At 36.0% G+C, this 13,262-nt stretch overlaps 1 protein-coding gene across 6 annotated transcripts in view; it reads left to right on the top strand.

Annotated features, from left to right (window-relative positions):
• VPS13B (vacuolar protein sorting 13 homolog B) overlaps positions 1 to 13,262 on the top strand; it is a 784,298-nt gene that overhangs the window by 623,181 nt on the left and 147,855 nt on the right. For all 6 annotated transcript variants that reach the window (XM_046642610.1, XM_046642612.1, XM_046642609.1 and 3 more), the window contains 3 exons: positions 2,191 to 2,393; positions 4,788 to 4,995; positions 11,640 to 11,824. In XM_046642610.1, coding sequence (XP_046498566.1) covers positions 2,191 to 2,393; positions 4,788 to 4,995; positions 11,640 to 11,824 — 596 coding nt within the window. The remainder of the gene's footprint in view (positions 1 to 2,190; positions 2,394 to 4,787; positions 4,996 to 11,639; positions 11,825 to 13,262) is intronic.

Here is a 13,262-nt window from a genome sequence, read left to right as displayed (position 1 = left end):
TTAGCTATCTAGAAATATATTGAGACAGCTGAAAATAGGATCAGATTCTAAATTGTCGATTCAGTTCAGTGAGATATGTCCTGAATAGCTACTATTGTGCTCAGTACTATACGGAAGAAGATGGTCCTTGCCTCCAGGATGCTCACAGTCTGTTGGAGCTTGAAGATGATGTGGTCTTTCCTTTCAATCACTTAGATTACTAAGGTCTCTCTTCTTTGATGTTTTAAAATAATGGAGTTGGGGGCTGGCCCCGTGGCCGAGTGGTTAAGTTCGTGCGCTCCGCTGCAGGCGGCCCAGTGTTTCGTTGGTTCGAATCCTGGGCGCGGACATGGCACTGCTCATCAAACCACGCTGAGGCAGCGTCCCACATGCCACAACTAGAAAGGACCCACAACGAAGAAGACACAACTATGTACCGGGGGGCTTTGGGGAGAAAAAGGAAAAAAAAAAATCCAAAAAATAAAATAAAATAATGGAGTTGGATAGAATGATAGAGAAATTGATAAATCTTGTAAATATATCCAAGAGAGTAAGAGCCCCTAAAGAGAGCCTCAAGATTTTTCAATCTGGGTGCCTGACAAGATAATGGTAAACATTAAATAAGATAAGCAACCTAGGAGGCCTTTGGTATTAAACGCTGTGTATGAGTGACCAATAGGATGTTCATATTAAAGTTACCACCAGATAATTGAGTATTTTGTTATAGGGTAGTATGAAGATTCATGTATTTGAGATTAAAGGGTGATGCAATCCTGACATTCCCTTAATGCTAATTTGCTGGATGATTGTACTGGGTTAATCCTATACTCTTATAATCCTATTATGGCAAATTTCTGAATAATGAATTGGCATGTTTCATTTAGCAGATGTTTAGTGTTGAGAAGTAAATATTTCAGAAAATGTAATGCAGTTAAGTCAGGAAGTTATGACTTAAGTTCTAAACTCCATTAATAAAGATGATTTTTGATTCTGGGGTGTTTGGGGTCTGTTTCTATTCTTCTATTTTCTGTTTATTTTTTTTTTTTTTAGTCTAAGTGAAGTGTAGCCTTGAATCAAGAAAATTGTGTGAATGAAATGGAAGTCTTAGTGCTACAATATATTTGATGAAAAAATTTAAGAAACTGATTTTCACCATCAAAATTTTTAACAAAAGTCAGCCCAAACCCTTTTGGGGGTGTGATGTCACTGTGGAAGATTAGAAGTAATGCATCTTATTTCTGCAGTAGGAATATACAACATATATGAAGTTTTCAAGTCTTCACCAAGTTGAAAAGTCAATGTGGGTACTATACTTTGAAACATGTATACTGTGGGCCTAAGGTGTTTCTTAATCTTTCATCTCTTTTAAGGGTCAAATATCATTAGAAAAATAAGCCATGGGCATTGCAAACGTGGTCTGGTGAAATTCAATATTCACAATGACAATTCGGAATATGAGGTCCTTAGGGGAAAGTTAAGCCACCACTCTAACTTTGCATCCAAATATCTTAAAGTGTGCCATTGGTTTTATGAAAAGGTTTTGATCTGCACTTCTAGTTTAAGTTCAAAAGAAAACCTACATTTTAAAGTGTATTCCTTTCATGAGTATATTTACTTTGAACTATAGCATATAGTTTTTCTCATAAATCTAAGCTGCCACTATCTGTTTTTAAGACTTTGTAAACTTCAAGTGGTTATGATGTGTGAAGTTTGGATTAAACTAAAATTTTTAGAAAACACATGTTATATATTTTGATTGTTTTGAATTTTAACATGAGCCAGTCAAAAACTTGAGCGTATAGCAAAGTAATATACTATACTCTCTTACTGTAAGAAATCACAGAAAATTGCCCTTTCCCGTCATGTTAACAATAGACAAATGAAGCAGCTGTTCTTATTCTTAATGTAGTTGTTTGAAAAACTTGCACAATTTAATGAAAATGTCTCTACTCATAAAACTTAAAATGCTCACACATGGAAAGTCATAATGTTTTGGCAAATATTGCTTTGTTAGGAATGTGAATGAGGTATACCTGCTTCATATCTAGAATTCTATAGAAATGGCATAAAACTGTGGGGAAAAGCCAACTGAAAAAGACTCTGACAAAGGGTAAACTAATGCTCTTAAAAAGTATAGATAGTTCTTGTCTAAATATAGTTTTTTGACAAGGAAGAGTTATGTACCTCTCTCCATTTCTTTTTTTTCCTCAGGCATAATTCTTGGGTCATCATTTCTACTCAGCATAAATGATTTTCTCCTTAAAACAAGTCTCAAAGAAAGAAGTCGAATTCTCCTAGGACCATGTTGTGCTACTGCCAATCTGGAAGCTAAATGGTGTAAACACAGTGGCAATCCAGGCCCAGAACAGTCCATACCAAAAATATCCATCGATTTAAGAGGAGGTCTGCTACAGGTCTGTGGGGATTGGCTGCATTTTTCCCATAAGTTTTTAACTCGCCTTTGTTCATTTTTTGAACTGTTTCACTAAATTTTAAATTATGATGTGGTAAGAAAGGATATTGTCAGATTGCTGTCTTATTAAACTGTTTTTAACAGCTTTATTGAAATGCAATTCATATACCATAAAATTCACTTAAAGTATATGATTCAATGATTTTTCAGTTTTTACAGAATTATGTGATCGTCACTACAATCCATTTTAGAACATTTTTCACACACACACCCCCCTACAGAACCCTGTACCCATTAGCATTTGCTCCCCATTATCCTTTAGTCTCCTCTCCGGTCTATTTTCTGTCTCTACGTAGTTGACTGTTCTGGATATTTCATGTAAATGGAATCATACAATAAGTCCTCTTTTGTGACTGGCTTCTTTCACTTAGCATAGTGTTTTCAAGGTTCGTCCATGTTTTAGCAGGTGCCAGTACTTCATTCTTTTTTATGGCTAAATATTCCATTGTATGGATATACCACATTTTATTTATCCATTCATCAATTGATGGACATTTTTGTTCTTTCCACTTTGGGCTATTATGAATAATACTGCCATGAATATTTGTGTACGAGTTTTTTATGTGGACCTGTGTTTTCATTCCTCTTGGATATATGACTAGGAGTGGAATTGCTGGGTCATTAAACCTTTTCTAATGTATAGACTTTTCTAGTTACAAAGCAGTCAGTCTGTCTCAAGCACAGTGTCATCAGTAATGTATAAGAACAATTTCCTAATGGCAGATTCCTTAGATATTGTGATGTTTGAAGACACACTTGACATATGATCACATTGCAACCTTTTATGCATTTGATTTACACCCAAGTATGGAATGTGTGAGAGTATCCAACTTATTTCTTGATAATTTTCTATTTGGATAGATGTGACTGTATTCTTTATATGATTTAATGTCCCCCAAATTTGACATGAACCCAAAAAACTTGAGAAATTCACAGTTGTAGAAAATGGAAACAACTAATTTTTTAATAATGGATACATGTTATATATGAGTTTCTTCTTTTCATCTAAAAGTTGTGTTGCGTCAACTTTTTTACCAATTTTCTTACTGACACAGAGCTAGATGTGGGGGTATCCTAATAATTTATTGCTTTGTATTGCTTTGGAGATTTTTGGCATCTATCAGAAATCTTCATACATTTAACAATAAGCATGTGGTATCGTGTTGTTTTATCAAGAATATTAGTCATATTATCATTTTTCCAATGCAGCAAAGTAATGCTACATTAAAAACAACAGTAAGAGAAAAAACAAAGTATATCATCTCTATATTATTCAGTCACTGACTGTCTCTTGACAATTTAAAGGCTGGAGCAGTGTTCCATTCCCCAGCTTGACTTTTCACCCATCTCTATTTTTTCAGGATCCAATAAAAATAAGATTAATGAGAATAAAAGTAGATTTAGTACCATATCTCTTACCTTCATTTCTGAGATGCCTTAATTCCAGAGAGCAGGATCTAAGCTTAGGGTTTAAAAGTTACCCACAAAGTATAGAGTTATTTTTTTCTGCCTCCATATATTCTTTTTTTTCTTTCTGTTTCTCTTAGACGTAAAGATTGTATTGCCTTTATCCAATATATTCAGAGAAATTTAGCATTACTGAAATTTTGAGTCTTCTGACATTAATCATTAATACCCACCGGTCATACTTCTGTTAGAGACTAACATTCTTCCCATGCAGAACTTTTTCTCTATTAGAGGAAACACCAAGGCCTTTTAGTGAAACTCTGTTGTAGCTACTGTACAATTGATTCTCAAGGGCTGTGGAAAACTGTGTGCTGGCACATTCTCACTAAACACAGAAGTTGAGAGCCTTCTAAATTCATGTTCATTGAGCATCTTCCCTCTCTTTCTCTCTGAAGAGTAAAAGTGCAAAGAAAGGAACCATGTAATCAAGACATGTTTATTTAATCCCATGACAAAATGTAGGAAGCTATTCCACAAGGTGATTATTATTATTTTATAAATATTTTGGTCTGGAGGATCTTCATTGCCTTCTCTCAGACCATAATAGGTATTCTTTTCCCTCTTACCTAAGTTAATTCATAAACATTACTTCACATCAACATAATTTCATCACTGTTCAGCTTTTAAAATTGACTGTTATTCACACAATCCATGATGTAATTGATTTTTTTATTTTTATATATTTACTCAAGTAATAGAATTTTATCCCACAGGTCGATTACTTCTTAGAAATTATAATTTAGTTATTGTCAGTAATTAAACTGAATGTAATCACAGCCTTGCAGTAATTCAAATATGATTGTACCTAATTATCCTCATGAAATATTTGTATTTAAAAGCCACTAAAATTTTTCATATGATTTTAAAGGTTTTCTGGGGTCAAGAACATTTGAATTGTTTAGTTCTTCTACATGAATTACTCAGTGGATACCTTAATGAAGAGCAAAACTTTGAAGTACAAACTTGTGAAGCAGTGCCACAAATGCCATCTCCTATGGAAAAGAATCTGACGTTTAAAAGTGAGCAAAGCTCAGATGACCTACGGACAGGTCTATTTCAGTATATACAAGATGCTGGTGAGTAGCAACAGCTTCAGTATGAGTGTGTGTGTGCATGTGTGTTTGTTTTAACTGCACAGTCATTAAATGATAACACATTAAGATCACTTGAAAAGTACATTAATACCTGCAGTACAAAAATAGTTCATTGTCAGAGGCTCCAAGGTGCTGGTGTAGGAAGACCCCAAACTCACCTCCTCTCAGAACACACTGGATCTACACCTAGGGATAGAGCACTTCCTCCTGAAGAAGAGCTGAGGGATGGTTAAAATGATTCTGCACATAGAGAGACCACATAGAAATGGGTAGGAGACACAGAGACATGGTATTGAAGGCACCCACCCCCAATGCTGATGACCTGCTGTAGGGAGGAATAACACTGAGGGGCTGTGCACAAGCTTGCCTGCTCTGGGGCACAGTGAAAAACCTGTGATTTAAAGGGCACCTAGACTCTACAGGCAGGAAATCCATTTACTAACCCTAGAATATTAGCTGAATGAGCAGGTAACTACTAGCACTCTCTCTGGAGTGAAGTGCTGGTGGGCGCCATTCTTTGCATCCCGCCTCCACCTTGAGAGCAAGGGTGGGAGCATGGTCCAGATACTGCCAGCCTGCTAAGGCTGCCCCAGCACACCCCCAGGCACAGACCCCACCCATTGCCCAGTCCAGCTCCAGCCCCTGCGCTGGGGCACCCCCAGCCACCCAGGGGCCTGGGAATCTCCTGCCAGTGCCCCACTCCAGCTGCACTGCTGGGACATCCCCAGGCATCAAGCAGCCTGAGACTCCTTGATTGGGGCCCCACTCCAGCTACAGCTGTTCTGCCAAAGCCACCCATAACATGCAGTCTACACAGGGGATCCTCCCACACAAGGCCACTCCTTCAAGAGTGGGAGAGTTAGCTGTTTTGCCTAATTCATAGAAACAAACACAGAAAGTCCAACAAAATGAAAAGATCGAAGAATATGTTCCAAACAAAAGAACAAGATAAAGCTCCAGAAAACAAAAGCCATAGTGAAATGGAGATAAGTAATTTACCTGACAAAGAGTTCAAAGTAATGATCATAAAAATGCTCAGCAAACTCGGGAGAAGAATGGAGGAACACAGTGAGAACTTCAACAAAGAATTAGAAAATATAAGAAAGAACCAATCAGAGCTGAAAAATACAATAACTGAAATGAAAACTATGCTAAAAGGAATTAATAACAGATGTTAGATGATAAGGAAGAATAGACAAAATAGTGGAAATCACCCAGTCAGAACAGCAAAAAGAAAAAAGAATTTTAGAAAATGAGGACGGTTTAAGGGAACTCTGAGACAGCATCAAGCGCACTAACATTAGCACTGTATGAGTCCCCAAAGGAGAAGCGAGAGAGAAAGGGGCGGGAAACTTATTTGAAGGAATAATGCCTGAAAACTTCCCTAACTTGAGGAAGGAAACAAACATCCAGGTCCAGGAAGCACAGAGTGTCCCAAACAAGATGAACTTGAAGAGATTCACACCAAGATATAATTAAAATGGCAAAAGTTAAAAATAAAGACAGAATCTTAAAGGGAGCAAGAGAAAAACAAGTCATATACAAAGGAACCCATAGGCCTACCAGCTGATTTTTCAGTGGAAACTTTGCAGGCTGTAAGATAGTGGCATGATATATTTAAAGTGCTGAAAGGAAAAAATTTACAACCAAGAGTACTCTACTCGTCAAGGTTATCATTCAGAATTTAAGGAGAGATTGAGTTTCCCAGACAAGTAAAAACTAAAGGAATTCATCACTAAACCAGCCTTAAAAGAAATGTTAAAGGGTCTTCTTTAAGTGGGAAAGAAAAGGCCATAACTAGGAATAAGAAAATATGTGAAAGAAAAAATATCACTGGTGAAAGCAAATATTAAGTAAAGGCAAAAGATCGCCACTAAAAAGCTAATATGAACGTTGAAAGACAAAGCTAGTAAAATTAACTATAACTACAATAAGTGGTTAAAGGATATACAAAATAAAAAGATGTAAAATATGAATCAAAAACATAAAATGTGGGAGGGAGGAGTAAAAGTGTAGTGGTTTTAGAATGCCTTTGAACTTAAGCAACTATCACCTTAAAATAGACTGCTATATATATATATAGGTTGATATATGTGAACCTCATGGTAACCCTAAACCAAAAACCCACAATAGATACACAAAAAATAAAGAGAAAGGAACCCAAATATAACACTAAAGAAAACCACCAAACCACAAGGGAAGAGACCGAGAAAAGAAGAAAGGAATAGAGAAGAACTACAAAAAAAAAACAGAAAACAACTGACAAAATGGCAATAAATATATACCCATAAATAATTATTTAAAATGTAAATGGACTAGATGCTTCAAACAAAAGACATGAGGTTGCTGAATGGATTACAAAAACAAGACCCATCTATATGCTGCCTATGAGAGACTCACTTCAAATCTAAAGACACACAGAGACTGAAAGTGAAAGGATGGAAAAATATATTCCATGCAAATGGAAACAAAAAGAAAGCTGGGTAGCGATACTCAAATCAGGCAAAATAGACTTGAAAACAAAGATTGTAACAAAAGACAAAGAAGGACATTACATAATGATAAAGGGATAATCCAAAAAAGGAATATAGCATTCATAAATATGTATGCAGCTAACATAGGAGCACCCAAATATATAAAGCAAATATCAACAGACATAAAAGGAGAAATTGACAGTAATACAATAAGTATACGCAACTTACATCAATGAAGAGATCATCTAGACAGAAAATCCGTTGGGAAACAATGGCCTTATATGACACATTAGAGAAAATGGACTTAATAGAGATATATACAGAAAATTCCATTCAAAAACTGAAGAATACATATTCTTTTCAAGTACACATGGAACATTCTTCAGGATGGATCACATGAGGTCATGAAACAAGTCTCAATAAATTTAAGAAGATTGAAATCATATTAAGCAGCTTTTTCAACCACAGAGGTACGAAACTAGAATTCAACTATAAGAAGACAGCTGGATAAGTCACAAATATGTGGAGACTAAACAACATGCTACTGAACAACTATTGGGGTTAACGAAGAAATCAAAGGAGAAATCAAAAAAATACCTGGAGATAAATGAAAATATGACATACCAAAATCTATGGGATGCAGCTAAAGTGGTACTATAAGGGAAGTATATAGCAATACAGGCCTACCTTAAGAAATAAGAAAAATCTCAAATAAACAATCTAACGTTGCACAAAAAAGAATAAACAAAGCCCAAAGTCAATAGAAAGAAGGAAATAATAAAAATCAGAGTAGAAATAAATGAAATAGAGACTAAAGAGACAATAGAAACTAAGAGCTTGTTCTTTGAAAAGATGAACAAAATTGACAACCTTTATCTAGATTCACTAAGAAAAAAAGAGTGGAGGCTCAAATAAATAAAATCAGAAACAAAAGAGGAGAAATTACAACAGATACCATAGAAATACAAAAGATTATCAGAGACTACTATGAAAAGCTGTACACCAACAAATTAGATAACCTAGAATAAAATGGATAAATTCTTATAATCATACAACCTTCCAAAACTAGATCAAGAAGAAATAGAGAATCTGAATAGACCAATCACTGTTAAGGAGATTGAAATGGTAATCAAACACCTCCCAAAAAACAAAAGTACAGGACCAGATGACTTCTCTGATGAATTCTGCCAAACATTCAAAGAAGATCTAATACCTATCCTCTCAAACTCTTCCAAAAAATTGAAGAGGAGAGGATGCCTTCTAACTCATAAAGCCAACATTAACTATACGCAAACCAGACAAGGACAACACACAAAAAGAAAATTACAGGCCAATATCACTGATAAAATACAGCAAAAATCTTTAACAAAATATTAGCAAACTGAATACAACAATACATTAAAAGGGTCATGCACCATGATCAAGTGGAATTTATCCCAGTGATGCAGAGATGCTTCAACATCTGCAAACCAATCAATATCATATGCCACATTAACAAAATGAAATACCAAAATTGTATGATCATCTCAATAGATGCAGAGAAAGCATTTGGCAAGATTCAACAGTCATTTATGATCAAAAACTCTGAATAAAATGGGTATAGAAGGAAAGTACCTCAACATAATAAAGGCCACTTATGACAGACCCACAGCCAACGTCGTACTCAATGGTGCAAAACTGAAAGCTAACCCTCTAAGAACAGGAACAAAACAAGGATGCCCACTCTAACCACTCTGATTCAACATAGTATTGGAAGTCCTAGCCAGAGCAGTTAGACAAGAAAAAGAAATAAAAGGCATCCAGAGTGTAAAAGAAAAGGTAAAGCTGTCACCATTTGCAGATGACGTGATTTTATATGTAGAAAACCCTAGAGAATCCACCAAAGAACTATTGGGAATAATAAACGAATACAGTAAAGTTGCAGGGTTCAAAATCAACACACAAAAATCAGTTGCGTTTCTGGGCAGTAACCACAAACTAGCAGAAAGAGAAATTGAGAAAACAATCCCATTTACAGTTGCAACAAAAAGAATAAAAAACCTAGGAATAAATTTAACCAAGGAAGTGAAAGATCTGTACACTGAAAACTATAAGGTATTATTGAAAGAAATCAAGGAAGACTCAAAGAAAAGGGAAGACATTCCATGCTCATGGATTGGAAGAATTAACATAGTTAAAAATGTCCATATTACCTAAAGCAATGTACAGTTTCAATGCAATCCCTATCAAAATCCCAATGACATTTTTCACAGAAATAGAACACAGAGTTCTAAGATTTGTATGGACAAAAGACCCTGAATAGCCAAAGCAGTTCTGAGAAAACAAAACGAAGCTGGGGCTATCACACTCCCTGATTTCAAAATACACTACAAAGTCGTAGTAATCAAAGCAGCATGATATTGGCAGAAAAAACACAGATCAACCAAAAAGAATCAAACACCCAGAAACAAACCCACATATATATATAGACAGCTAATTTTGAAAAAAGGAGGCAAGAACATACGGTGGAGAAAGCAAAGTCTCTTCAATAAATGGTGTTGGGAAAACTGGACAGCCACATGCAAAAGAATGAAATTAGACTACTATGTTACACCATACACAAAAATTAACTCAAAATGGATTAAAGACTTGAATGTAAGACCTGAAACCATAAAACTCTTAGAAGAAAACACAGGCAGTATGCCCTTTCATATCAGTCTTAGCAATATCTTTTTGAGTATGACTCCTCAGGCAAAGGAAACAAAAGCAAAAATAAACAAATCAGACTACATCAAACTAAAAAGCTTCTGCACAGCAAAGGAAACCATCAACAAAACAAAAAGACAAGCTACCAATTATGAGCAGATATTTGCAAATCATACATACAATAAGGGGTTAATATCTAAAATATATAAGAACTCATATAACTTAACAACCAAAAAAATGAGCAGAGGATCTGAATAGACATTCTTCCAAAGAAGATATCCAGATCGCCAACAGGCACATGAAAAGATGTTCAACACACTATTTATTAGGGAAATTCAAGGCAAAACCACAGTGAGATTATCACCTTATTCCTGGCAGAATGGCTGTTAACTACAAATACAAGAAATAACAAGTGTTGGGTCGGATGTGGGAAAAAGGGAACCCTCAGACACTGCTGGTGAGAATGTAAATTGGTGCACCCACTATGGAAAACAGTATGGAGATTCTTCAGAAAATTAAGAATAGAACTACCTTATGACCCAGCTATTCCACTGCTGGGTATTTATCCAAAGAATATGAAAACACTAATTTGAAAAGAGATATGCACTCCTATGTTCAATGTGGCATTATTTCCAATGGCCAACACATGGAAACAACCTAAGTGCCCATTGATGGATGAATGGATAAAGAAGATATGGTTTATGTATATAATGGAATACTACTCAGCCATGAAAAGATGAAACTTTACCATTTGCAACAACATAGACGGACCTTGAGGGTATTATGCTAAGTTAAATAAGTCAGACAGAGAAAGATAAATACCATATGCGTCAACTCATATGTAGACGATAACAACAAACAAACACATAGATACAGAGAACAGACTGGTTACCCAAGGGGAATGGGGATAGGAGGATGACAAAATGAGTTAAGAAGGTCATTTGTACAGTGATGGATGGAAACTAGACTTTTGGTGGTGAATTTGATGTATATGTAAGTCAAATTATAATGGTGTACACCTGAAATCTATATAATGTTATAAACCAGTGTTACCTCAATTAAAAAAAATAATACATTACCATTCAGTCTCATAAGGGAGAATTCTTAGTTTGTTCTTGTCTCAAACCATATAAAATGATCAACCAGCTTCTTTATATTCTTTTCCTTTTTTTCTTCTTTTTGTCCCCAAAGCTCCCGGTACATAGTTGTGTATTCTAGTTGTGAGTGCCTCTGGGTGTGCTCTGTGGGACGCCACCTCAGCATGGCCTGATGAGTGGTGCCATGTCCACGCCCAGGATCTGAACCAGAGAAACCCTGAGCCGCCAAAGTGGAGCACACGAACTTAACCACTCGGGCTTTGGTCCAGCCTCATGATCTTTTCTTTTATCCTCATAATTTTTTCTTGTTGTAATAAAGCAACATGTTCTCCTTCAAAAGCATACAGTTAACGGTATTTTCATTTAACAGAACCTTTGAAAATGCCTGGTGTCTATGAAGTTTTGTTTTACAATGAAACTGAAGATAGCCCAGGGATGATGTTATGGAGATATCCAGAACCAAGAGTGCTCACCCTTGTACGAATAACTCCGGTGCCCTTCAACACCACAGAAGATCCAGATATTAGCACAGCAGACCTTGGTGATATGCTACAGGTATGTAATGACTATTCATTTAAAATAAAAACATTGTGGGAAAGCGCTGATTATATACTAGGAAAAATATTTGGAGCATACTTATTTTTCCCATCAGTAGTATTAGAGAGAAATACGCACATATGTACATATGCATGCATACATACACACGCACAACAGAAATTTTAAAATATGGAAATAACGTAACTCAGATTCATGGTACATGGCAATTTTGAGAGTTCTCAATTCTACTCTTACTCCTGTTGTAGATAGGTTACATGGGCTCTAACTGTAATGGAACAAACAGGTGTCATTCGGTACCTTTTTTTTTTTTTTGAGTACCTACCACACATTTTTTGAGTGCTCACACAGCATTTCTAGAAGTGCTCTATGAAATAAAATAGCCACAGAAGGCCAGAATGGCCTGAGTTTTCCTTTGATTTCCAGAGCTGAAAATGGTCTGGGGTCTTGAGGTAGGCTGATAGGAGAACCATCTAACCAGTGATCGTATTCCATATGATTTTGTGAAAGTTTGTTTCTTGTCAGTTCCCTGAGTTTGATGTAAATGTCGTTGGAGGTATTGCTATATTGTCCTTCTACTTGTTAATATTCTATGGATCTGAATTTCTCCTAAAATTTGTTTTGCTCTCAGTCTTCCATCTGTTACTATATCACACAGCTATCCACTCAAAGCCTAGGAGTCATTCCTGATTGCTGTCTTTCCCTAACTCCCCACATCTAATTCATCAACAAGTCTTGTCAGTTCTACCTCCAAAATATCTCCCTATTCCATCTACTTCTCTGTTTTTTCTGGTACAACTTGAGTCCAAGCCACCATCTTCTATTCCCTACCACAGTAGCTTCCTAAGTGGTCTCTATGATTCCCTTCTTGACTCCCTGTAATGCATTTTTCAAATAGCAGCTAAAGCGGTCTTCTAAAAATGGAGATGAGGTCACATCACTTTCCTAACTTAAAACCTGACAATGGCTTCCTCTTATACTTAGAAAGAACGAAATTCAAATATCTTGCTGTGGCCTACAAGGACCTATGACCTTGCCCTGCCCACCTCTCTGACTTGATCTCATGCCAGTCTCCCCATTTCTCACTGTACTCTAGCCACACCATCCTCCTTTTTCTCCTTGTGCATACCAGTTCAAAGTCATTTCTCTTGCTCTGCCCCATATCTTTTTCAGTCAGGTACTAGCTCACACATCATATCCTTGCTCGCTCACTACCACTACTTTATTTTGTATTGCGTTACCTTGTTTTACTTTCTTCATAGCTCTTAGCACTATTCAGAATTATGCCATGTGTTTATTTACTACTTGCTTATGGTCTTTGTCTCTCTACTGTTAGAAAATAAGCTTCTTCTATGTCTTGATCACTTATCTCCAGCACCTGGTATGTAGAGATGTTCACCAATTTTTTTTAAATTAGTGCTTTATACTTAATAATTTA

This window comes from Equus quagga, chromosome 16 (genome assembly GCF_021613505.1).
Source record: "Equus quagga isolate Etosha38 chromosome 16, UCLA_HA_Equagga_1.0, whole genome shotgun sequence".
In the NCBI taxonomy this organism is placed as follows: Eukaryota; Metazoa; Chordata; class Mammalia; order Perissodactyla; family Equidae; genus Equus; species Equus quagga.
Note: the sequence above shows the minus strand (reverse complement) of the source record. Positions and strands in the feature narration are given on the sequence as shown.